A 26883-nucleotide genomic window follows, 5' to 3' on the forward strand; every position below is an offset into this window, starting at 1 on the left:
TGCAGGTGTATTTTTCCATTAATTCAATCAATTAAATCCAATCCGTTAGCTAGACTACATGCATGTCTTGAAGACATAAAAGCGTAGATAATATTTAATTTCCTGCTTGTAAATAAATATATAAATAAATTTAAAAAAAAACAGTGGGTGCCATCTCTCAACAAAACCCTTTGACAGACAAATGTATTTTTCAAGGATCATTTTGATCCTCGGTACTGAAGGTAAGGAACCTTGACATGAGATTTTATTAAACTCCTAATTATGTCCAACGTGTTTCCTGGAGGTCCTTCTTTTGCCCGTACAGCATTCCCAAAAGTAAATAAAAGTATTCTGTTCAGGAGTGACATAATAATATAAAAAAAAAGCCCTTATATTTATTACTTCTAGGTTGGACGTCTGTAAATATATTTATTATGAACCTCGGAAATTCAGCAGAAACTGCAGCCGGAAATCTGACATGAATTAAGAAGAGAGATCCTATTTCTCCCATTTTAGCTTCTTTTCAAATCTCGAAAACAAGTTTGTTCTTCATACATATAAAATTTTTGATTCTGTGGTTGAACTGTAGTCATGCCGTGTCTTATATATAAGATTAGATTATTCTGGATGTTCTCAACAGAACACTTTGCTTTTGCCGTCAGACTAGGCATTGGAGTTTCCAAAAGTGCTTACAAGTAAACTGTTCGCTTGGCTATTTGGTTCACTTTATCGCTTTCTCATCCACTGACGGGGGTTTACAAAAAAAGGACCGTACTGTTCTTTTAAAAATATTACAATCACTAAGATTTTATCCGAGGTCCAATCGCAGCCAGTCGTCCTTTTTTGAACCCAGCGTTCAGCTAAGGATCCTCTGCTGACACTGAACCTGTTCGGGATTACTCCTTCCGTCTGGTGACGTAGCAGTTACAACTGTGAACACAAAGCTCCCCGCTGAGCGAGCGAAGCCAGACGACACCGCAGCTCCGGAGTTTAGTAAAAAAAAACAAAAAAAAAACGCTGTTTGGATCATTTTGGCTCCGCGTCCAAAGAACAGCAACAACAACAGCAGCAGCAGCAGCTCTGCTCAGGCGCACTGGATGCAGCAAAGCGTGCAAATCTGCGGAGCGGAGGGCTACCGAGCGGCAGCGCAGTGACAGATGCGCAAAAAAAAAAGAAAACAAAAAAAAAAAAAAAAAAAACAAAACAAAAAAAGCACTGCTTCACTATCTGCTGGGGGACCTTCAAAATAAAACACAGAGATCTTCATGACCACTCAAGCACGGAATTAGCTAACGTTACAAAATTTAGTATGAAAATTAACTAAGCAGGTTTATGGGGGGGAACACTTCATTATAAACGCTGTTTTTATGTATTGATTTGCTTACTTTTGCGATTAACACGATGCATTTATGTATTAACCAATAAATGCATAAATAAATGTACCCATCTCATTTATGCACTTTTTTCCCCCCAGCCCAAGCAATAAATCTAACCTCAGTTAACTACATATTGTTAACGTATGCTCAAATTTATTTGTAAGAGCTTGGGAACACGCAGAGTTCAATTAAATGTTTGACTGGCAGCAAAACACACGTTTTATTTATTTATTTATTTACTTATTTATTTGTTTCTTTACTTGAGCAATTGAATACAAATGCAGTATTAAACATCCCATTCAATGTCACTCAATGAGGGACTAGACTACCGAGCTTCAAACTACCAGTTTTGCTTTCGAAGTTTTGAAATCGGTGTTTGCAAATTATAACGTTGAGTTTGACAGTACTTTATTGGACTACATAGGCTTGAAATCACTGAATTGGAATCAAATTTAATTGAATCCCACTTCAATATTTCGTGTCACTTTTTCTGTAGGTCTTCTAGTGTCAAAGAAAACCCAACAATCATTTGAGATTTATTCCAGTTGTATCTGGTGATTGTTGTAAAAGTTAGACTACTAAAATGGATAATCAACTTTAAAGTTTTCATATTAGCTCATTTTAATTCGTGGTGTTAAAAAATTAAATAGTGTATATTTTGTAAAAATAAATAAATAAATAGATTTTTTTTTTTTTTAAACAAACAAACGCGTTTACTGTGAAGAGAGTTGTCCGGAAGTGCTCTTCTTGTTGCAGCTCACAGGAGCGCAGGCAGGCCGCAGTGATTTGGTAGCCGCTGCAGTAGGAGGAAGGACCGCGGTTCTACCCCTTCTATCTTTCAGTTTCGCCTCAAAATTTTCTCGGTGGCTCCTTTTGGCAACACACGGTGACCGGTGTATGTAGAGACGGTGTTTTATGATTCCCTGAGCTGCAGTTTCCACCAACGGACGGAGTGGTTCACCAAACGCCATTTTAATCGCACGTTTTCCCTGACAGAAGCGCTAGCACAACAATGGCTCTGAAAAGAATTCACAAGGTAAGGAAGTGAACGGCGAGGCCCTGGATTTTGCAGTTTTGTTGCGGATTGTGAACCGCGGCTGCTATTCAGATGCCTGTCCGACGAGTTTATTGTGCCGAGAGCCGTTTTAAACATTACGAAAAGCCCTTAAAGTTAGTTTCGTGTGCCGACGAGGGATCGGCGAAAGGCTGGTGACGGTAGTGATGGCAGCGGTCCGTCGTCTCTTAACTGGAGCCGCTTGAAATGGGCCAACTTAGCTGTTGACGGAATAGCTCCTCCCGGTCCTTTTTTCCGTGGGGTCACGTTGTGTTTACATTTAATCTCGTTATGTCAGATATTAACGTTAACTTGAAGTTTAACACATCTCCGGGTGTCACGCTATTAAATACGGTGGCGTGCTAGCTGTTGGTGGTGGTCATCCCGGTGGTTGGCTAATTCGGGGAAGCTAAAACGTTCGCTTTATGCTAGCTAGCCGTATTTAACAATATTTTTTGTAGTTATCCACACAAGAATGGCTTCTTCGGTTGAGACTGAACGTATATCCCGAGGAGCACTTGTATACAGTAGCCTAGCTGTCTTGACAAATTTTTTTGAAAGGAAAAAAAAAAAAATGCAGTAACTTGGTTTGACAGATACCTCTTATGTTAAGCAGCTAACGGCAAGGCTAACCATAGCTCAACAAAGACGCTGGTGCTTAGTAAATAACACAGCTGACCGTTTATTGGCGTCAAAATGTTTACGTCTTGTAATTATTTTTTCTTTACCGGTATATATTACTGTGTCATCTCATAGGTAACGATTGGTGTAGCGCCAGCTAGCCTTGTGTACCCTTGTAGCTGCTCTCTTTATACAGACGGCACATTTTCAATTCTAATGAAGGCTAGTCGTGTTGTGTGCGTCTTTCACTTCGTTGTTCCTTGTACACCAAGGATGAGGTAGTCATAGATAAGTATTTGATAGCTGGTTGTATAATGCTAACATTTTTGACGTTGTGGGAACGGGGCCCGTTTGCTTGTTGGTTTGCCTTTGATCGCATGTTGCTATTAAATAAAGAGCAGGACGTCGTTAGTTTTAATTGTTCAGCTTTTTTTTTTTTTACTACTTCTCTAAGCTAAACGTTTTATTGTGTTATTTTCTGTTGTAATTCAATACTGCTAACACATGTTTAATGTAGCCGAGCAGCAAGCGGAGTCTGTCTTAACATGACATCCTGTGCTACTGTTGAACCTCAACAGATAGCTCGTATGCTAAAGTAGCATTTTCCACTGTAATGTGGCACCGTGCCACACATCGTTTATTACGACTGTACATGATCATAAAAAAATGCTGTCATACTGTTATGTTGTTGTTGTTTTTTTTTTAGGTTATTCAGTGCAGCCTCGATATCCGGAGAAATGACGTTACGTAATAGCTGTTACTGCGCTAATCAAAGCTTACTGCGCTATAGTAGACTCATGTTAAAGGGGATGAACAAGTTCTCGTTGCACTATTCATCGCAATCTGCAGTTTCAGAGTGGACACTTGAACTGGGGAACTTAAACAATTAAGTTCAAATTGATTATATTTCTATTTCAGTTTTATTTTACTATTCCTTAACCGAAACTCTGAAGCAGAATGTGACCAAAAAATGTTTTTGTTTGTTGGTGTGTTTTTTTTTTGCCACAGGAGTTGAATGACTTGGCTCGGGACCCTCCAGCCCAGTGTTCTGCAGGACCAGTAGGAGATGACAGTGAGTTAAGACGTCAAAATCTGTACTGATTAAAAAAAAAATTATAATAATAATCTTAACAATCATCATCGTCATCATAAAAAGGAATGACTGTGCATTCAGAATTATGCACATCCTAAATTTTGTTGCGTAAGAACAGATGGGACTTGTTGGTGTACTAACGGGTTTGGATGCATATTATGCTGTTGTACACAGTGTAGTATCTGTTCAAAGGAATCAAGCCTTAGAAAATAATGGACCTGATCAAAATGAGTTGGGTTTGGATTGAGATTCACGCTGTACGATTGTGATTTTGTCCCGCAATATCAGTTATATTTTCTATAACGTTTATGCATAGTTCTTCTGAGACATAAGTAAGAAACAGAACCTGTTTTGACAGTCTGTTTAAAATGTTGAGCAAGCTTTTTATGTACTTATACTGTGCAATAGATTTCTTTACCTAATAAAGTATTTTAATTCTACACCAGTAGTGAGTTGCATTGAGATTAAAGCTTTGTAGTAATGTAAATGGAGGGAAGTTTTCCTTTAAGATTTATCACCATGATTTTCCAAACTGACTTTCTGTCTTGCAAACACAAAGTCTCAAAGCGACTGACAACACACAGAAACGATTAGGTGAATTGGAGTATCAAATATTACAAATAAAAAAAAAAAAAGTAACACATTTGGTCAGGTTTACTTTTTTCTTTGCTTAAAGTTGAGAGTTTAAAAATTGCTTGATTTTAAGTTATGGATACCATTCTTTTACACGATCCCCTTAATTGTTCAAGTTTATTTCTAAAAGTGCGACAGTACCTATTAATGAACATTTACATGTAAATTCACGGGACTCTAGCCTTGGCTCATCACAGTAACAAATTTTGCTGGGCGATTAATTGTGCCGGAAATTATTGCAATAAACGATAATATTGTCGTTTTGAGAGAATTTTCAACTAATATAATCAAAAAGTCATAATAATGCAAGTACGTCCTCTCAATGATTGATAGACTTTGATTTCCAAATAACATTTGACACTGGGACAGGAAGACATTTTAGGTATCCAAAATAAATAAAAATAAAACAACCAAAACAATAAATTAAATGGATTATGAAGAAAAAGCATGTTAATAATAATGAGGCTCAGACAGAGAAAAAGGCAAATCTGCCAGTTAACACACGTGACAAAAAAAACAAAGTGCAAACTAGCTTCTTTGTACTGTGTGCCAAATGTTTGCAGCATTCTTCAAAATGGCGCCTTTTCAATAATATTAAAGGGCAGCGTCGCTTTATAGATTACACAAACAAGCACGCAAGTGGAAATTATCGCACTCATTTGAATTTATCATGCGAATAACTGATTTAATGTTTATTGTGACTGTATAGATGCTAAAACACATTATAAAAACAAGGATGAAAACCACTTTCCCCTAAAGGTGTTGTCAACCCACTTTAGCTTCAAACATACGATTACTGTATTGGTAACTATTTAAGGTACAACTTGTCCTGTAAGACGATGTAGACGCAGAAAATTCTACAAGCTTCTTAAAGCTGCAGGTAAAGCGGGTAACTTTTATTTAAAAAAAAAACAACAAATGTTCCTCTAAGTGTAGAAATCTCTGGTCGAGACCCGAAGCTTTTAAGGAAGTCTGCAGACAGAAATGTCAACATTTACGATGACAAAAGGTGTTAAAACCCAGAATAACGACATAAGCTTTGTGTTCTCCTGGATTTTTTTCTTGGCTTAATATTTTTTCGCCAACATGTCCACATCCCCTTATTTATATTCTATTCCTATGACTCTCAAAGCAGGTTTTTATGTTTCCTTGCCACTCACTGATTAACAGAACATGGCGATAAAAATCTGTCCGAACACTCAGCTTAAATCTTCATAAACATAGCTAACCATACAATAATATAATTTGCCATCATTTAGCACTTGCTTATTTTCATCATAATTTTGATTTGATTTAATTTGGCTATTTATGCAAAAGTCATGATAGACCATTTTAAAGTAATCTTTTATAATTACTAAAGGTCTGCTGTAAAGAAATATTCCTACACAACTCCAGTAAATGGGTCACTCATATTTATTTTGTTTGGAACCTGGGACTCAATGTGTCATACTTCATCAGTCGACTGCCCCAAATGGTGTCCAGAACTTTATTCGATTGGAATATGAATCTGTGAGTTATGAACCAGACCTGGAGCTAGTTTATCTAGCGCCCAACTCTGTAATCTGGTGATTCCAAGTCAACCTAAAAATAGAAACTAGCTGCAGGAATTTGTCCTACTCCCCTTTGAAGTCCATCTTAATGCGTTGTTACTTAATGTAAAGACTCACAACGAGGCCAAAATGAACTTCATTAACTTTGTTGACCACAACTTTGAAAGTAGGAACGCAGACTGAACATAAAGCTCAGGCCGTGTCCGTTGGAAAGGAAAATGAAAGTATCAGCACTGAGTCCCGTGCATTGACCTAAATTCAGGAAGCATTTCTCTTTTTGTTGTGTAAACACATCCAGGAAATACCCAGACTTGTTTCTCAAAACAGCGACGTATTGCTCTCTTTTCTTTTCTTTTTGCGCTATGGCACATTCATTTTAACCTTTCCGTCAATAAAGCTGGGATTTTGCTAATCTTGCTTCAAGTAATTTGTAGTCACTGCTTACTTGAAGTTATATCTGTCCACCATTTTTTGTTTTTTGTTTTACTTCAATTTAAAAGTCTGGGTGAGGTTCCAATAAACGAGAGAGCTCATCATACCACATGAGTGACATAACTGTGAATTATTCAGACTTTTGTTTACATTTGGCTCTGATTGGTTGTTTCTGATCGGGAGCGGTGCGTTTCTGCAGATGACGGCAGAATCACTGGAAAAAGCCAGAGGAACTTTGTTTTGTTATAATTTTCATAGATTATCTGTCTCTTATTATAGTGGCATGACATATATGCCACAGTCTTAACAAATGTATATTAAATTTTCTTTTATAAAAGCTACCTACTGCAGCTTTAATACTGAAAACGATTGGTATGGGTTCAAACATTCAGTGCACAATGCAAAGCAGAAGGGAAGATAGAGTAATCTTGTGATAAAGTAATGTAACTCGCAGAATTGGAAATCAAAAAAACTATTTGGACAATTGATTCTTAATCTGTTGATCAGTCACCATGGAGATGGATTTAATTTAGACGTTCACATACTTTATTGTCACTCAACTGTACGTTTAAAAGGTACATATTGAAATCAATTTTGTTACAAGGCTCCAATAATAATAATAATAATAATAAAAGTAAATAATAATATTAATAAAAGAAAATATCACTATATATTTCCAAGATGTTTGGTTCAGAGTGTGTAATGTCGCATAAAATGGTGGCTTACACAGACTTAAAGAAGCTTTTTGCTGTTTTAAACAATGTACTTTAAGCACCGTAAATACCAATAATGTCTATGAGCGCCAGCGATTTGATACAGCTGACTGTGACATGAATGCGAGAGCACTTGGTTAGCTTTAGCTTCAGCAGTTACCTTAGTTTAGCTAACGGTTAGCTTTTAGCAAAACAGACATTTAGCATGTTTTATGGACTATTTATAGGCCATTGAAAAGAGAGGGAAGGTTAAATCTGGTAAACGAAGTGAGCTCACGCATAATTATAATGACTCATCATAAAACACTAATAATACCACAGGCCTAAACTTTAACACTTCAACCAATTCTTGAATATCAAAACCTATGTTCAAGTAGTTTTCTTAAGCTAGTTTATCTCTGCCCAGACACAACCTTTTACTTTTGTTTTATGAAAAGTTTCTAAGCACATTGACGTCGAACAGGATTCACCACATAAGTGACGCAATTGTAAATTATTCAGAATTATCCACAAAGCCGAAGCTTTTGTGGAAAACTTCGGCTGGGGAAACAAAGCGAACAGTGAGCAGTTAGCGGCTCGGCTAGCCGCTAACTGTTCGCTAACGGCTAACTGGGAGTCTAGCCTTTAAGTCCAATAAAATATGTCTCCTTCAAATCAGGAGCTGTCGCGTAAGAGGTTGACTTCTGTCAGAGAGCATCTGTTAACATGACGTCAAATATTAGCAAAGTGGGTGATTGCAGTGCATTCTGGGATTTACAGTTTTTTTAATACCAGACTCTTTCCTAACTGTAGTTCAATCCGTCATTGCTGGAGTCACAATTTTAGATATTTTCCTACACTTTTGACACCAGGAGCTGAGATGACAGTAATGTTACTGAATTAAGGTTTTTCCTCTAAAGATGTTTTTAGTTAAAAATCAAACTACTAGTATATTATCAGTATATTATCTTAATATTATCAGTAATATTATCAGTATATTATATTAAAGTATATTATCTTTTTTTCTTGTATTGTTTTTTAGAATTTTATTTAAAACAACCAGTGTATTGACGCAAAGAGAAACCAATTTGTCTGACACGAGCAGGGTTTCGGGTAGTTGCCTTTATGCCCCAAAACCATTCCACCTAAACACACATCGCCTCAAAGTTAGTCATTGTCTTAAGAGCTGCCTGTCTCGACACAATTGGCTTAAAAAAAAAAATAAAAATCTCCGTCTTACTTCCGTTGACAGTCTTTGCATATCGGAGCAGTGATTGACTCCTTAAATATTTGGCTGGTGTTATTTCTGGCAGGTTCAGGTATTCATATTACCAAAGCTGCTTTTGTAAAAGTCCCCTGATTTGCTGATAATCGGTTAATTAAGAGCTCAAAATAGCATCGTCTGGTTCTCAGCTGGCCTTTTAATTTTTAAAAGCGTGATACCGAACAGTTTTTATCATCTAATGGAATTTATTTTCGACCTACCTCTCTGACTTTGGACTTGCCATGTCTTTCACTGTAAACGTAACCGAATCAGGCCTCTCGGACCCATACCGCAATACCTCATTTAAGCACGTATGGATTTGTGGATACTGTCCACTAAGCAACACAGACTTGAGCGGATTAAACAAACGCGTCAAAGAAGATATTTGATCTGGAGGATTTTCTTTTGTCGTGTAAAGTAAATGAGTCGAATCACTTTTAGTCCTCACTGAAAACCAGACCCGTTCATTTACATCCAAACTGAACCGTGAAAGGGCAGAGAGGCCGTATGCAAAGTGGCACACCGAGTCAAATGGCAGCATTTTCTCTAACTCCACACTACATCCTGCTCAAACATTTATTTGTTTATTTATTTATTTGGACTTTGTGAGAATGGTAGATTCTTGAATGGATGTGTTAATATACTGGTCAATTGACGACCCATCATATTTGACTCTTATCTGTAATGTTTAGGTCAAATACTGAAGACTTTCACAAAATGGCGCTGTTTTTTATCTATAATTTATTTTGGTATGGTGACAGCCAGAAAAAGTGGTTTAATTCATAAACGGGGAATTATCTTTTTGTTCTCTGTTGGATTAGAAACTACTAGCTTAATGCAGGAATATTTCTATTTTGGTATATTTATTCGATGGTCAACGTTTGCTCTAATGATCTTACATGAGGTATATTCCATAGTAATAATAATAAATTTAAAAAAAATGGAAATGTCAGTTCAGGCAAAACGGAAACCTCCAGAAACACCAGTAATTTAAAGCAATAACACAATAAGGGATCAATAATTCCAGCGTTTTAGCTTTACAGGACACATAATGTAAAGTTTTTGTGTTGTTGACTGAATTATAATCATAAGAACAATCTAGATCAGCCCACTGATTTATGCAAATCCACAGAGTTTGACATACACACACACTGTGCTGTACCTGTAAAGCTGCAGCAGACGCTACCTGGGTGAGCTGATGGTTATCATGACTAAAACACCTGGGACCGACTCCCACGCCGTTGTTTCATGTTTGAGAGTTGAGACTTGTTCAGGTATTACGCCTCACCAATTCCTAGAGCTTGAAAGCTGCTTGTTTTCAACTCGGTCCTTTGCGCTAAATATTTACCATAGTATTATTATTATTAAAAACACTGTACTCGTGTGGAAGTGCATATATGGTCTTTCCTTGCTGTAAAGGTAGTTTACCTGTTAAAAGAAAAAGTGCACAATGTGTTTGTCTGGCAACACTAGCTGTGTTTCCATTGACCTTATTGCGAAAATTGGAATTACGAGAACACATTTGCTTAATAAAAACACGGCAATTTAAAAAAATTGCTGCTTTTGTGGTTTTTCCGCTGTATTGATATTGGTGTGTTTCAAAAGAATGTTACTACTGTCGGAAATGACTAAGAAGACAACAGGAAGTGGGGGTTGGAACATGGCGCGCAATGTTTTTTTGATGACTTATTGTGAGCAAACTTATTTACAAGTTACTTTAACTCTTCTTATTTAGAAAAGTTGTGAAATTATACTTTTTATTTCTGACGTTAGCAGAATATCCGCAGTTTTGTGCACATTTTTAATGGAAACACAGCGATGGTTGCTTAAGTTGTTTATTTTCTAAAGACTAAAACAAGGGGAAAAAAGAATGCTGATATAGCTAATAATTTTGAATCTATCTAATTTTCTAATATTGTTAGTCAAAGTTTATATACCTAACCTTTATCTGACTTGTACTGTCCTCAACTTTGAGACGTAGCAAAATCTGTGGGCATTTAGAGACTGAAAACGGAGAGAGTTTGTAGTTTCGATTCGAAAAACAAAATATGATTTTTCAGCATTGTATCCGCTGATCAGCGATCAAGAAGAGATTAACCGTCTCTGATGTCTATTTGGTTCGTTTTAGCACCGCTTCTCCTACTGCTTACTTTTGCCCAATTCAGTGTTTCAAAGAAAGTGTTTTGTGAGCGTTGCATTCCAGTGCAATAACAAGTCACTATGTCGCAAGCATGATTTGTCAATCACTTCATGCTAGTAAATAATAACTAAATCATGAACCCAACAACTCAAAACTTAAAAAATATAACTCTCTTGGGGAACGTTTTAGTTTGTTTTATTGATTGTGTGTGGATTTGAAGCGAGTTTTGGGTTTCTTTAAGACGCTAACGCCTCACCATGAGAAACATCAGCCTTAACACTGTTGCCATCTGTGTGTCATTTCCTGCCATCCAACATCAAATAAACCACCGTACAACCTACAAAAGACTGGTTTTTTTTTTGTTTGTTTTTTTTTCTCGCGATGCAAAATTTTTGTGGGTTTTTGTTGTTTTTCAGATTGACACATCTTCGCAGGCAGAACGGTGCTTGGACACTTTTTTTTTTTTTTTTTTTTTTACATATTTGTCACACTCTTTTGCACATCATAACACCTTTAGCAGGAGTCCTTTTTAAAATCTACTTGTCTTGTGTATATATATATATATAAAAACCAAAGCAGTATTTGGAGTGAGTTCCAGTCTTCCTGTTGAACAAACATGCGACCTTATTCATTCTAACATTATATTCTTTGCGTTTCATAACCAACTTCTGTTTTTGTTTGTTGCAGTGTTTCACTGGCAAGCCACAATAATGGGACCTGTAAGTATTCACTTGCTCGCCTCTGACCGTTTTGCTTGAATGTTCCTTATTAAGTTTTGCATGGGCTCTACGTAGAACGTCAACTTTGGTAGACATTTTTCGCTACTCGTCAACCAGAATGTGTCTTTCTGCTTTAGAATGACAGTCCTTACCAGAGCGGGGTTTTCTTCTTGACCATCCACTTCCCCACAGACTACCCCTTCAAACCGCCAAAGGTAACTAGGACGTAGACGCAGAGACGTGTGCGTAAAGAAGCCGCGTGACTGAAGTGACCTTACGTTGTGCAGACTTCCTCAAAAACAAACACAACAAAAATACGACGGCATAGTTTCCCGCGCTGCTTGTTGCATACCCTCCTCACGGCGCCGTTTCTCTGCTTTCAGGTTGCGTTTACCACAAGAATCTACCACCCAAATATCAACAGCAACGGCAGCATCTGTCTTGACATTCTGCGATCACAGTGGTCTCCAGCTCTCACCATCTCCAAAGGTGAGCTGCTCTCTGCAAGCTGACGACGCAAAGCAGCCGTTTCCTTTTTTTAATTTTTTTAATTTTTCCATTGAAATTACTTCCTATGTGCTATACTGTCCTCTTGCTGAGGTCCTCCTTTAAATGGCAGATTTTTGCATGATTTGTTTGATTTTATTTCCTGTCACAGTAAGCAACACATCAACTAATTACATGATAAATTAAAACAAGCTCAGTAATCTTCATTTGCATGATTTGTTGTTTTTCCCTTTTCGCTCTTTCTACCAAAACCTGGATAACAAAAGTCTTCAGTCTGAATGAGCTCCCCCGCCGCCCTTTCTTCTTTTCTTTTTTTTATTTTGAAGGGCACGTTTGTTGACTTTTGAGATTTCATAATTCACTTTATTGTTTCTGTTTGTTTTGGATATCTAAAATGTCTTCCAGTTCCAGTATTAAATGTTCATTGGAATTTAAAGTTCATTAATCTTTTGCGTTATACCATTGTCATTACATTACTAGAAAATGGTGTCAAAACAAAGATATTATCGTTTATGACAGTAACTTCTGCTAATGGCGTCAAAAGTGAAACGATCGTATTGTTTTCCTGCGTTTCATTTCAGTTCTCCTGTCTATCTGCTCCCTGCTGTGCGACCCGAACCCGGACGACCCCTTAGTACCCGAGATCGCCCGCATCTACAAGACTGACAGGGAAAAGTACGCTGTCGTCTCTCTTTTTTTTCTTTCTTTTTGATCTTTTCTTCGTTTTCCCGGGATCCATTTTGTTTCAGTTTTCATGTATCTGTGACGATCAGCAGTGCAGATGGATAGATGACAGGCCTGTGTAGCTGTGCTAGGAGCGTTTCACACTGAGGACACCATTGGCTCACAGTTGGCTTTGGGCTAAAAGTGTTTGTCTATTTAGCTTTAGTGTTAATTTTCAAGAGCATAGCCAGTTCTAGAAAATACCAACAAACCCCTCACCCCAAAAAAATCAAGGAAGCTGTTGAACAAATGAAACCATCCCTGACCAAAAAAAGCATATATACATTTAGCATGAAGATAGTTTTTCATGCTCGTTTACTAGATCTAGTAAACGATCCGTGCGTTTATTACGGAGATGCCCGGTTCAGAATTTTTCTAGCAAAATGTCCATTTCTGGTTTTGTAAATCTCTTTTTTTTTTTATTTTACCCCTCCAGGGGTCTTTTGTGGGCTCTAGTGTCCTTTATGTGACAGTAGGCTGACAGGAAACAGGGAAGGAGAGGGGGAAGACATGCGGCAAATGTCGTCGGGTCCGGGAGTCGAACCCGCGACGGCCGCGTCGAGGACTCAAGGCCTCCAAATACGGGTCGCGCTAACCCCTACGCCACCACGGCACGCCCCTGGTTTTGTAAATCTTTGACCTGCCACAACCAGTTTCAATCAAATTTAATTTATCTTTAAGAAGATCAAAGAACAGGACTCAAAATATTTAACCTAGGTTACGTTCACACAGGCAAATGCCACCCAAATGTTTTTTTTTTCTATCGCTCCTCATATCGGACTTCTTCACTGCAGTCTCAACGACCCAATTCTGATCCTTACACTCCGCCAGAAAAATCCACTTACAAACTCGAATGCATTTGCGATTCTTTTCAAAGTCTGAACGGTCACGTTGCATTTCGTCCGACTTTTACGTCTTTGACGTGAGACTTGCATCATAATTCTGCACTAGAAGAAGCCAGACGCTCTAAATCAGGACGCAAGCAATGGCTGCAAATGATGATTATGAACTTATGGATAAGTCTGTCACTGAAGCTCATCATGTCACAATCCTACCACTCTCAGCTCTGACTGCACATCCAAACAGAAGCTCCTGTCGACGCTCCACAAAATGGCGTTTTCGTTTTTTACAAATAGAAACGGAAACGCCATTTTGCTTTTTTATTAGCTCCCTTCGTGTTATGATTTTGTGATGCAACATTATGACTTTATTCTCGTACGACTTAGTTCTTGTGATTTTATTATTCTCCTTTTGTTAGCGTGGCCCTAACACTCCGGCGTACAATCAAACCTAAATGTGTTCAGATTATTTAGATGCTTCAACTTCCCTATTATATAATGTGTGAACCACTTAGCAGCTGCTACCAAGTCGTAGCCATTTTCTGCTTTCTTTTTTCTTTTTCTTTTTTTTTTTAGAATGCAGGAAAGTTTAAACATGAAAAAAACCAAACTAACCTTGTGTTTTTTTTTTCTTTCTTTCTTTCTTTCTTTCTTTCTTTTCTGTCCACAGGTACAACAAAATAGCCCGGGAATGGACACAAAAGTATGCAATGTAGTGCTGGGGGGTAGAAACATGGCCAACCACCTCTACGACGTAAGGTTAGGGGGAGATTCAGATGTAAAGAGAGAGAAAAGAAAAAAAACGACAAAAAAACAAACAAATACTAAAAAAACCCATACAAAACAAATGAGAAGTTTAAAAACAAGATCTTGTTGGTTTCCATTGGAGTGCTTTCTTTGAGCCATGCCCCTCCTTCACCACAGCACCTGTAAAACTCCCTCTGTACCCCCCCCCCCCATCCCACTCCCTCTCTGTTTGACTTTCCCCCCCTCCATCCTGCCCCCCAGCTCATCTGCCCATCCTCCAGTGTACAGACTGTCAACTTTGAAATAGAAAATGTCTCCTCTTGACCGTACTCTTTCCATCCCCATGTTTGTTTTTTTTTTGGGATCCCATCGCTCCACTTTCTCGTTTGATTCCATTTCGACATCCAAGCAGGCTGGGCTGTCGCCCCCCCCCCAAAAAAAAAAAACTCTGCCCCGTCCACCATATATAGCCCTTATTCCTGCATGCCTGCACCCTCCTCTTCCCCCATTTTTACTAAAGCATTCCTCTTTAGAAACTGCAAAACTTTGAGGGGATCTTTGTGTTTTTGTTTTTTCCCCCCCCCTTTTTTTTTTTTTTTTTTTTTAAGGGGGTGGGGTGAGAAGGGTTTGGGAAAAAAATAAAAGGGGGACTTTCTCATTTTGTTGAAATTTCCATCTGTGAAGGCGTCGATTCAAGACAGCAATTTTCACACGCGAGTCGAAGGGCACTCTGTATTTTATAAAATAAAAAAAATATATAAAGAACTGCATAAGTCATTGCAGGCTGTGTATAATGGAGAGAGAGAGACAAAAAGAAAAAGAAAAAAAAACTCATGGCCTACTTTGCTCTTCTGTTGGATTCTATGAAAGGACTTGAATTTATTCACACACCTCATTCTCCTCATTATCCCCTGACCCCCTCTCCCCCTTCCACGCTCTCCACCCAGGTGAAAACCTCATCATACACACGGGCACACACACATTGCACGCACAGCTTGTAACCCTACCCCCACCCCACCCCTCTGTCTCCACCTTTTCTTTTTTCTTTCCCTTTACTCTCAAAGTGGAGATTCTGGACCAGCTATTTAAGCATTTTCTATGTTTTATTTTTATTATTATTATTTTTTCCTTCTCTGCCCCATGTTTCTTTTAGGTTGCTTCTTTCCCTCTTATTATTATTATTTTTTCTTTATTTTTTGTTCTATTTACCCTCCTGCCCTCTTTTACCTTTTTGCTATTGTCAAATTTAGCGGCTAACATCTGAAATGGCTACGGGACTGGCTTGGGCTCTGGGTGCGAGGAGAACCCACTCTTCTTGCACAAAACCTCTGTATATTGAATTACCTGAGAGGCTCGTTGAGCTTTGTGTGTTGATTAAACTGTGTAATAAAAACCTCCGACTCCTGTGTTGACTCGTCGTCAGGCTCGTTTGAAAAGACGTCCAGGCGGCGCTCGGCGTTTCGTCACGTTCGTGGTGAAGTTCTTTGGAATTTTCTTTTTTTCTTGAGTCGTCTGTTAGGAAACATCTGAGCGGAAACTCAAACGACAATTTATTTTTTTTTTTTTTCAAGCGAATACAAAGAGCCGAGACACTCTGGTTTTAAGTTTTTTGTCTCGCATAAAGATGGAATGTTTTCATGGATGTAAATGGACACCAAACGAACCAATTAACCGGATTTATTAATGGTTTAAATACAATCTTAATGGATGGGATGGGTTTTTCTGTTGTTGTTTTTTCTAATTTTTCTTCTTTTTTTTTGTAATCGTGTTTGGATTTTCAGGCCTTACTTTTCTGACATTCAAAAACCAGAAATCTGAATTTCAGAAGCAAACTTTATTTTTAATGTATTTTGATATGTAGAGATGAGCTTTTAGTTTTTCTTTTTGTGCAAAATTACACTTGCGTTTTCGTCCAGTCCAACTTTTACTTTTACTGGAGGAACACAAACAGGGAAAAATGAATGTATCGTTTTTTAAGGATTGATGAGAACCCCACAAATGGATCTTGTGGGAATTCATGCGGAATTAATTTTACATTATTTGTATATCACTTATACTATCAAAGATCACATGTTCTTCTTTAAGAAATCTATTTACTCTAATTTGCTTCAGCGTCTAGCTGAACTGCTATATTGAGTCAAACTTGTAAAATAGCTTTTTGCTTCCTAGCATTATAAACAAACATTCATTTGCTTATTTTAATTCTATTTTACAAATTTATTTTTACAAATGAAATAAATCCAGGTCGATATTTTGCAGTCAAATATTCTCCTCTTTGTAAAACCGTTACCTTGCTAATTTTTCCAGTATTAAATAAGTGGGGCTTATTTTTTACAAGAAAGTCATTTTGTCGCCCTCTGGTGGAACCTTGTAGTTATTTCAGTTCAAAATGCACCATTGATCCCAAAGGGAAATTAAATGCAAGTCATATTCAAAGAGTTGTAGCTGCTGATGGCTGCGGGCAGGACGGATTTCCTGTTGCGGTCTGTGCTACAGTGGGTCTGACGAAGCCTCCGACTGAAGACACTTTTGCCGTAAAGCAGTCTCATAAAGAGGATTCTGACGGCTGTTTGTCATTCTGTTGATTTTTATGAAGAACCCGCCTTTGGGCCACCTTTAGAGCTTTATGAGCAGCACCAGCCTTCTTTACTTGGTTTATGATCATAAACGTCTATTAAAACATTTGTTATGTAGGTTGCTATACCAAGCACAAACGATTACTAAGCACAAACGATTATCTTTAATTATATAGCTTGCTTTTGGGTCTGACACGTTTAAAACGAGAGCTCTAAGCTTGTTAAAATAAAAAGCGAAACGCCTTGGCTCGAGGAATCATTCCCCGTGTTTCACTTCAGCATTGTTTAACAGAGAATGATTTAAGAAAACAAACTTCGTCAGTCGTGCTTTTTTTGTGTGTTTAACTTCCGTCTTTAATCTATTAAAAAGTGAAGCCGGATGTACTTTGCCCATAAACATCTTGTTCCATGAGCTTGCTCCCGATTGGTCTATCCGATATGACGTAGAAGTAAAGGGGCCGGACAGAGTTCCGTGAAGCTAACCGGTTGACCTTGCTGCTTACCGTTGACCGAATACAACCCGCTGCGCAGAGAAAACGCGACAGGTCCAAGTTTACGTGATAGCTGGTTGATACCTCTGTGTCCGATGGCAGCGGTCCACAACTCCGGTTTCAGGTTAACCAAAGGTATAGTATGAAAGCTAGCTAATAGCACGCTAGCTTTACGTGAGTTACTTAATTAGCGCTGAATCCAAGGCGGCGCTTGTCTGTCTGCCACCTATAGCGCTATTAGGCAGCTTTACTACCGACTGCAGAGCAATTACGCAGCCTAAGCCACCTACTAAACTGTTTTAACCTGTGAAACTTATTTTGTAAGAAATACGTAAGAAAGTGGGACATATTTCCTCTGTTTCGCCTCTTGCTTCGCATGGTAACCCGGGTGATATTTATCTAACCTACTGGTCAGCCATCTGAGCTCCAGTTTGCATCTTCAATCGGTTAAACAGGTAATCTAGACCCAGCAGCCATGACTGCTGCAGATGGGAAACTTAAAAAAAAAAAAAAAAAACACCTCTGTTTCTGTTGTCTTACCGCCTCTGTATCATAGGACCGGCTAGATCAGGATAAATCTTGTATTACAGGCAGTTTCACATTGCACTTCCATTTGTCAGTGTTCAGGTTTTTATGTTGACATTCTGGAGAAAGTTTGTAGTATTTTCCAGATCCAGCATATTTTTGAGTGTAGACCTACGTATGGAGATGGAAGACAGATTGTTGTAAACATCTGCATTTCAAGGCTACAATTTATAATTGTCCATCAGGGCCGTATGAAGAAGAATAAGGGCCCCTGGGCTGGAGCCAGTTTTAGTGCCGTATCCTAAAGAGAAAGAGACGTTTTACTCATGCAAGTCACAGTACGTTGATAGGCAGGCTTACATGTTAGAAGGTATGAATAGATGGATGGATGAGTTAAAACATCTGGCAGATGACTCCATGTTGGTCCCAAAACGATGCGCTACGTGTTATTATTGCAGAATTTTGAAATATTTAAGTTTTGTTGAAATTAATAAAAACCAGCAGTACTTTAAAAAAAAAAGACACAACGTGTGAGAAATGAACCCGAGAGTTTAAAATAATGCGCAATACTTTCTGTATTGCGCATGTTATTTCCGCCCGCAAAACTTGGAACCCTGGGCTAGTGCCCTTGTGAGCCTTTTCTAATGTCTGTCCTTGTCTCCCATTTATTTTTCTATCCACCACCTTTCTCTTCATTTCGGCAGGCTTTTGCATATGTACTTCTAAAATTGCGTGAGTGGCGTCTTGTAAACTCTTAACGTTAAAAATGTGTAAGAATCCTGGTTTACACACACAAAGTGGAATCCAATTGATCTGTTGAGCGGCCAGCCGGATGCACAGCAATGCAGATCGAAAATGTCAGACTTACTCATCCGCAACCAAACCTGCAAGAGTGAACGACCAATAAGATTGTCCCTTCTCTTTTTTCTTTTTGTTGTTGTTTTTGTTTAACGTTTTCCTCTCTCCAGAACATTTCTTGGTTGCCGTGCCAGTGGCCGTCATCTCGGCAGCTGCGGGCTTCCTGGTCAGCCGCTACCTGAGCAGCCGCTGCTGCAAGAAGCATCACGTGAACACTTGCTACAGCAAAGACAGCCCCAAGGTGGTGCACAGCTTCGACATGGAGGACATTGGCGCCAAGGCCGTCTACTGCCGCTGCTGGAAGTCTAAAAAGGTCAGACGCACACCGAAAAACTGCAATATGTGATTTGAGATCCAACACAGAGGAATTTTCTACTGTAAACCTGAACACTTTTTGTTGTTGTTGTTTAGGACAGAAACGCTGACTTGATTTCATTGTGATATTGTTTGTGGATGAGTTTTCCCCTGCAGTTTTGTACAGTGCTTTAATGAACAGTATATAATTAATTGAAATATCGTGTGTCAGAGCGCTGTTGCTTTAAACTGGAATCAGTGAGCAGTTTTAGTGTAGATAGAATTGTCTAAATTATTTCTGTTTGCTGAATGCCAGAAAACTTAGCAAGGAAATATATCTGATTTTTAGGTCAGTTTTGTAACTTTTGCACAAAACTTTTGTATAAACATAACATTTTGTTAATTTAGTTGACCTTGTTCCTGCTATAGAAAGTAGAATACTATCATAATATGCTGTTAATAACAATTGTATCATAAAATAATGAATTGAAGCTGTTTTGAAACAAATTGTGGTGCTGAGAAAGTTTGATTGGTTCAGATTTTTTTGTGGGAAATGTTCGAGATGCACCGATCCACTTTTCCCACTTCCACTTCCGATACGGATAGCTGAGGTTTAGTATCGACATGTACAGGAAAAACAACGCTGAATGAACCTAAAACCTTTTTTTTATTTTTTACAATTGAGATATAAATGTGCTGAATTACAAATGTATTTGATAAATCTGCACTAAAACACACCGACAGCTTCTCAGGATTGGTCAAACAGGTAAAAACAACTTCAGTCTGTTCAGTCAGCGAAATTAGGAGAATAACGGCCAATGGAAAATAAATTAAGAAACTGACTAAAACAACAGGTTTTGGTCAATTTTGGTCAACATGTAAAAAGTAAATTCCAACAAACCTTAAGAAAGTGCAATTAGGGATTATAAATGTAAAGTAAAATGAATAATAAGGCATAGAAATATACTGAATAGATTTGCCCTTGTGGATATGGTAAATTGTGACCGATACGCGATTTTAGAAAAAAAGTTTTCTATATATTGACCGATACAGATATTAATATCGGATCGGTGCGTCTCTAGGAAAAGCGTATAAAAGCTCAATAAGTGTTGCAAGGCATTCAGACGTCTCAGTGGGAAGTGGTTTCTTTCAAAGTAGCTACTTCTTCTCCACTGGAAATAGTTGAGATACTCTTCTTCTCTCAATAACAACATCCACACTAAAAGATTGTGGTCCTCAGCAGGACCGGTGTGACTCGTCCACCGACCTGCTGTGTGTTTGTATCGTACCGACCCAACGATGAACGCAGCGTTGGGTCGGTAGTTAAAGTGTGACGGTATTTCCATGTTTCCTGCAGTTCCCGTACTGCGACGGCGCCCACAACAGCCACAACGAGGAAACCGGAGATAACGTCGGGCCGCTCATCGTCAAAAGGAAAGACGCCTAGCGCACCGCCGGAGACGAACCCGCCCCATCGTTCGTCAGTACCGCTGTGTTCTCCCTGCGGACGAATCCAGAACATGCCAGAACACACTGCAGATGTTTTTTTGTATTTATTTTTTTTTTTTTCCATAATTCCCAAAATTGCCGCACTGATCAACATGTTTGAAACGGGATCCAGGTCAAGGGACTGCGACAGTCATTGCGGTTAGCGTCGGGGCGTCGGTTCCCGGGGTTGTCGGCCATGACCGGAGCAGGCGGTCCAAACATGAAATCGTCACCACGCTTCTTCATCGGCACGGCGTTCATGTCGAACCCAGCACAGGCCTTATTTTATCTTTTGTTTGACGAACACGGCAACCCATATGAATGTGACATGAAATGTTCAAGTTTGTTTTGCTGCTTCACAGCGCGTGTCTTAAGCGGGGGGGAGAAAAAATGTTTAATGTTGAAACACTATCTGCTGTCTGTGTGCGGCTTCCTGATCAAACTGCGTCTGAAGGTTAAAACCTTTTAACGGATCTATTTGTGCTTCTTCATCAGATTGATTTTTTGTTTGTTTACTGGCTGCAGCGTGGTTGAGTCAGTGTGCTGTTATATTGTTAATAAAACATGTTGAGTGATCTAATTTGCTGGCACAACTTTTTTCTGGTTTTTTTTTTGGGGGGGGGGGGGCCAAACTCCACCTCAGTTTTAACCAGGAGCGCCGTGTTTATGGATTAACATTGTGTGGGGATAATAAGTCAACAGCTCAATGTGACGACTGCAGTGTGTGTGTGTGTGTGTGTGTGGCCTTGGCCGAAGGGGGCTGCTGCTGCTATGCTGCAGTGTCCACCAGCACCAGTGGCCATTTTAAGACGGGTGGCTGTATTTGTGTTGACCACTAGAAGACGCTGTGTTTACACGGATGGTCCAGGCCAGACGGTGTAGTAACCGTGGGCCCCTGCCTCCATAGTGACACGCACGCTCGCTCACACACGGATGCACACGCACGAGGTGTCTGGCTGCGTGCCAGATGCACGGAGGACTCTCAGAAGAGGTGGAGTGGACTCCGGCGCTCCTGCGTGGAGGAGTCACCTCCTGTATCAGGCGGCGCTGTTTGGACGGGAGGCGAGTTAAAAGGTAAAAAACCAATGGCGGCAGATGAAAGACGTCGCTATTTATCAGTAGTTATAATGTAAACTTTAACGCACTTTAACTATTTTTCCATCTCTTTTTTTTTTTTTTTTTTTTTTTGGTAAAATGTCACTGAATTTATAAATTAATTAAATGAACGTGTGTGTGCTACAGTGTTATTAGGAATGATGCATATCATTACCTCATTGCTTTAATTAAAACAGTCAGCCAATCTGCTCGTAGCTTAGAAACTGCATATTTTTAAACAGCATGACCTTAATGAGAGTTATGGAAGGCGCTTCTTTAAGTTCAATACACAGCAGCTGACTATTAATTTTTAAAAAAAACAGTGAATTAAAGTGGCAGCATAGTGCCGTTTAATAATAAAATTAAGTAACTATTATATTTTTTAAAATGATGTACATATCAAACAACTTAATTTGATGCCCTGAAATTGGGCCTTTGTCTCTTTAAGAAGCTCCTGCTCTTTCAGACACTCTGCCTTCAGCGTGTCACCCTTAATTGTTTCTCAATTACGTGTTTGCAAATATTCTTTCGTGTGTTGGACTGAGAAATAGTTCATATGATAACCTCTGTTCCACCAAGTGCTTGCTAGTCGCTGCTGCCGCTAGTCTGGAGGGACTAGCGGCAGGAGTGGGGAAGGAGTGTTCAGTCATAGCGACACTGCAGGTATAATTTTGATGAGGGGATAGCATCATAGCAGGATTCAAAGCTCAGAAAAGTCAAAGTTATATAATACAGTTCCTTGAAATTACCCCACATTCTGATGGAGTCCAATCGTCTGATTAGTGTGTGTTAGCCCGTTGCTGCGTGCTGCTCCGTTAGCTTTCACATCTTTACTGTCTGTTACGTGGTTTTCACATAGCCAAATTGATCTTTTCTGTAATTACAAAGAAGGGGAAACCTCACAGAAGCCTCGTTTCAGTCAAAAACAACTGAGTTTTTGTTGCTCTAATTACATAATTTACATCCTGGGATTCTGGATTCTGGAAATGGGATTACCTGCTTTAATGTACTTGAACATATTAATAATTTGTTGTTGTTTAACTTAAAAGAAATGCTGCATATTTTTAGGCTACAAACTAAATACAACTCTCCACTTATTGTGTCATTTTAAATGAGTTATTCTGATGACATTTGGAAAAAAAAAATCCAAAAAATCTACTTAAATGAGAGTTCTAGTGCTGTTGGGCTCCCCCTGTTGGCCTGGAGGCCTGATTAGCTTGCCTTTACCTTGGGGCCGCTCTTCTTACAACTGCAAAAGCATCGGCTCTCAGGACAAACTGCACATATCATTGGGTTTAAGCCACGCATGGCAGCAGTGTAAATGTTTTTTCTGTTTATGTGAAGACTAAACATTTATTAGGAATAAATGTAGGTTAATGCAATTTGCACTGATTTGAAACAATGCTGTTACCTATGTGCAATGTTGTAGATGTAATTAGAGAGTAATAAATATGAACAAGAGTCGTCATTAAAAACCCAGTTCCCTTCATACGTAAAAATAGATCATTTTTACTTTTACAGTTAAAGATAAACCAATATAATACAGCAATGATCACCCAGAGTAACATTTAAAACGGACCAAAAATGTCCATTTTGTATGAATAATACACTTTAGTCATAGATTTTAAAGCCTGATCGGTTTGTGAGGATTCTGGCGCTCCTGGGTGCCTCCTGCTGGTTTGGAGGTCCTAAGCAGCCGTTTAGTTCGCTTATGCCTTAGGCTGGCTCCATTTGCAAGTGAACAAATAACACTAGACTCCTGTTATTAATAAAGCTAGAGACGGCCAGAATATGAATAGAAGATTATAAACGTTAAATCAGCCTGATGATCATCAGAAAAATAATTAGAACCTATAATATTTAGAACAGTAATAAATACAAAATATGAAAGAAATGTTTTTAGTTAACTTGGTGTGTTGCATATGTAAATATAAATATTGGCTTTGCTATTAATGATCAATTTCACACATTAAATGGTATCACTAAAAAAAATGTGTAGCTAGATAACAGCGCCCCCTGCTGGTGTGGAGGCCCTAAGCAGTTGCTTCGTTTACCTTTGCCTTAGTTCTGCTTGGATGAAGCTACACCCTGCAACTGTGCAGTGCTGTCTTAATAACTAAAATTGAATTTACTTATTTATTTAATTTGACATTAATCAAAACTTTATATTGTGTTTTTATTCGTACGGAGAGAGAAACCATGTGAAGATCCACTGTGCTTTTTAATAGTGACAATAATAAGTCTTAAGTGTTGCATTCTATTAATGACACAATGACCATTTAAACACAAAATAATAATAGTAGTAATAACAACATTGGGCACAGTAGCCGGTGTTTAATAATGTCTCTGGAAGAACGGTGTTAAAAAGTGATCCTGAGCTGAGTGGAGCCGATGGGTGTATTTGGGTTTTAATCGTCGTCGTCAGCTGGACTGCTCCTGAGGACATCACGGGGTCGCTCTGACCACACGAGCCTCGGTCGGCTGCAGAGTCCACTTCGCATTTTGAGCGACGCCCCCAAATTCCGTGCAGAGTGTTTGCAGACCCTCCGGGACGGAGAGGTGGAGGAGGAATCGGCAGCTCCGCCGTCCAACATACGCTGTGCGATCGGCTCGACATTAGTTCATGACTTCGTCACACATTTGACAGGAGAGGCCGGGGACCGCGTTGGGAAGGTAAAGTGACGCGTTTTTTTTTTCTCATCGCACTTCCTGTTGATTTGGCCGTTTTTTTTTTTTGTTTTTTTTTTTTTTGTCGCCCGATTTCCTCTCCCTTCCTGCGCGCAGCGCCGTGTCGCAGCGGCCACTCGGACTGTGGTCAGCTCGCCGTGGCGTCGGTCCTCTTAGGTAACCTCATTCAAGCTAAAGTGATCGATTACGTCTCCCGATCGACCCCGTCGAAAGGGCACGAACTCATACTTTGTAATAACATACACGATCCGCGTTTAGTCGGCGGTGTTGTGGGTTTTTTTTTTTTTTCTCTCCCCCCACCCCCCCACCCCACACACACACACACACACACAAACGTGGACACGGAATATAGCCTGGTCTTTTTTTATCCACAGCACCCGCATCGTTGCGCACCTCGCTCCTCGTCGTCGATACCAGACAAAAGACAGCCTGTTTTTTCTTTACGGTCCCTTATTTGGTGCTTCTCGGCTCCGCTTAAGCCCTGGCTGGCACACATAACAGCAGTCGTCAAAATGTATTTGAAAAGCGCGCTCCACATTTGACCTGCGCATATGCGCATATCTTTGCATATTGTTGTCGCTCTGTTATTGATTGCATTGATATACCGTGAAATTCTTAAAGGGATACTGCCTCCTGTATGCGGAAATCCGTTGCAAGGCATGCACTGTCTCTGTCTCCCTCTCTCTTTCCCTCTCGCACATACACTCACACGGATCCCTGCTTCTGGTTTTGTAGCAGTTTTACTTCCACGGCTTTATGCATAATGTCTCGTGCTTTAACTCTTGCTGTCTGCCCGATAATTCCCGGACACGGTTGAGTCGCTCTGCTAGTGGGAAAAAAATACAGATCCCGTCTTCCCTGTTTACTCTCTTTCTGTATCTGTCTCCCCAGCATTTCTATTCTTAACCTTCCTGTCTTCATCCCCTATTCATTTCCAGCTCTCCAGGACTCTGAAGCCGCTGCAGAGAATGGGAATAGGGACACAGGCCAAGGCTTGCCATTTTGGCTGAAGTAACAGCAGGACAGTTGTCAGCTCCGCGTCAGCTTCAGTCCCCTTCTCCCACGCACACAAAAACACAAGGGCAAACTGCCCCCCTCCCCACACACACCCAGCCACTGCCATGTCCACTGCCGTAGACATCGCTGGCCCTTCCTCCCCGGATCAGGCCCACAGCAGTGCTAAAATCCCCAATGAGCCCCTGAGACCGAGCCTTAAGCGCTCCAGCCACCCCTACAGCCTCTCCCATTACATCTCTACCCCTTCCCCTGCTGTGGACGTCAAAGGCCTGATCCAGCCGTCCCCGGCACAGGAGCAGCGTCCCGCCCAGCCCAGTAAGCCCCGCCGGGCCCCCTCCTGGCCCGACATGTGGGAGTCGCCCAGCGGGCTCCACCTGGCCCATGCCGCAGAGCTGCTGATGCGTGCCGGACTGCTGGCTCTCACCCCCGCCACCACGGAGCAGGCCAGCCTGGGCGCGCAGAGCAGCCAGCCAGCTAAGAAAGAGGCTGCGGAGGCTAAGGGCGGAAAAGGAGATGGCGAGGGAGGCGGGTCTGGGCCAGAGGAGGACGAAGAGGACTCCTCTGGATGCAGCACTGACTTCCAACCCTTCCTCGGCGCCTGGTTCCCCTTCAGCCCGGCTCTGTTCCCTCTGGCGGGCTTTCAGATGGGGGGAGGCCACTGGAGGAGCACGGCGGTGGGAGCGGAGGGCATAGAAGGTCTGGTAGCTGAGGGCTACTCCCCCAGCTCGCTGGGCGGGGGCGGCGCGGGGCGAAGGAAGAGGAAGAGGTGCGGGGAGTGCGTGCCCTGCCGACGTCAGACGAACTGCGAACAGTGCAGCAGCTGCCGCAACCGCAAGAGGGGACACCAGATCTGTAAATACAGGAAGTGCGAGGAGTTGAAGAGGAAGCCCGGGGGTCCTGGGTTCGACAGCAGGGTGTCCGGGTTTGATTTAAGGGGCTCCGATTTTACTTTGGGTCTGGCGCAGGAGAGAAGCAACGGGACCCTGGACGGATAGTAGCTCCTGCGTTGGCAGAGGCTGGTCGGATGATTGTTGGGAGCTGTAGTTTACGGGACACCACAATAACATGCTCGGACTGCGGTACAAAGCTCCGTTTAAGAATGTCCACACCTGTTTCCATCCTTTCTTTTGACAATCAGTGAATATGGGAGAGGAGGAAATAGAAAAGAAGGATACCAATGTGCGTCAATATTTAGATGACAACAAAAATGCCTGTACATAAGACTGTAAATATCTGGAAAACATTATGTCCTTTTTTTACATTGCTTTCCAGTTTGGATGTACCGTGCTTCAGCATAAAGACGGAGCCAAAATGGGGTTTTTTTTGTTGTTGTTTCTATGGAGGAGTTTCTTGCTTCTGTTGTTCTGACGTCACTGCATCAGTAAGAAATGAATGAGTTCAGCCTTGGCTAAGTTATTTCCTGTGCTACTTGTACTGTATAGCTCTGTTTGCCCTTTTGAAATAAAAGAAGTTTGCCATGTG

General features: G+C 40.2%; 3 protein-coding genes across 4 annotated transcripts; all 3 read left to right on the forward strand.

The window, feature by feature from the left end:
• The first annotated feature begins 2099 nt into the window (after positions 1-2099).
• Positions 2100-15762, forward strand: ube2d2 (ubiquitin-conjugating enzyme E2D 2 (UBC4/5 homolog, yeast)). Its single transcript, XM_032554573.1, has 7 exons — positions 2100-2391; positions 4039-4102; positions 11522-11553; positions 11691-11768; positions 11937-12042; positions 12642-12735; positions 14293-15762. Exons 1-7 carry the CDS (start codon positions 2368-2370, stop codon positions 14336-14338), a joined length of 444 nt encoding a protein of 147 aa, XP_032410464.1. The 5' UTR covers positions 2100-2367; the 3' UTR covers positions 14339-15762.
• A 1617-nt stretch (positions 15763-17379) lies between these two features.
• On the forward strand, positions 17380-21181 carry zgc:110843 (CDGSH iron-sulfur domain-containing protein 1). The gene is made up of 3 exons (XM_032554574.1): positions 17380-17571; positions 18930-19132; positions 20471-21181. The coding sequence occupies exons 1-3, from the start codon at positions 17532-17534 to the stop codon at positions 20558-20560; spliced, it is 333 nt and encodes a 110-aa protein (XP_032410465.1). The 5' UTR covers positions 17380-17531; the 3' UTR covers positions 20561-21181.
• A 3002-nt stretch (positions 21182-24183) lies between these two features.
• On the forward strand, positions 24184-26883 carry cxxc5b (CXXC finger protein 5b). Of its 2 annotated transcripts, none has more exons than XM_032555499.1 (2): positions 24184-24369; positions 25323-26883. In XM_032555499.1, exon 2 carries the CDS (start codon positions 25506-25508, stop codon positions 26394-26396), a length of 891 nt encoding a protein of 296 aa, XP_032411390.1. In that variant the 5' UTR covers positions 24184-24369; positions 25323-25505; the 3' UTR covers positions 26397-26883. The 2 variants fall into 2 exon arrangements, with proteins under 2 accessions (XP_032411390.1, XP_032411391.1); XM_032555500.1 differs by lacking the exon at positions 24184-24369 and adding an exon at positions 24427-24540.

This window comes from Xiphophorus hellerii, chromosome 23 (assembly GCF_003331165.1).
Source record: "Xiphophorus hellerii strain 12219 chromosome 23, Xiphophorus_hellerii-4.1, whole genome shotgun sequence".
NCBI classification, from domain to species: Eukaryota; Metazoa; Chordata; class Actinopteri; order Cyprinodontiformes; family Poeciliidae; genus Xiphophorus; species Xiphophorus hellerii.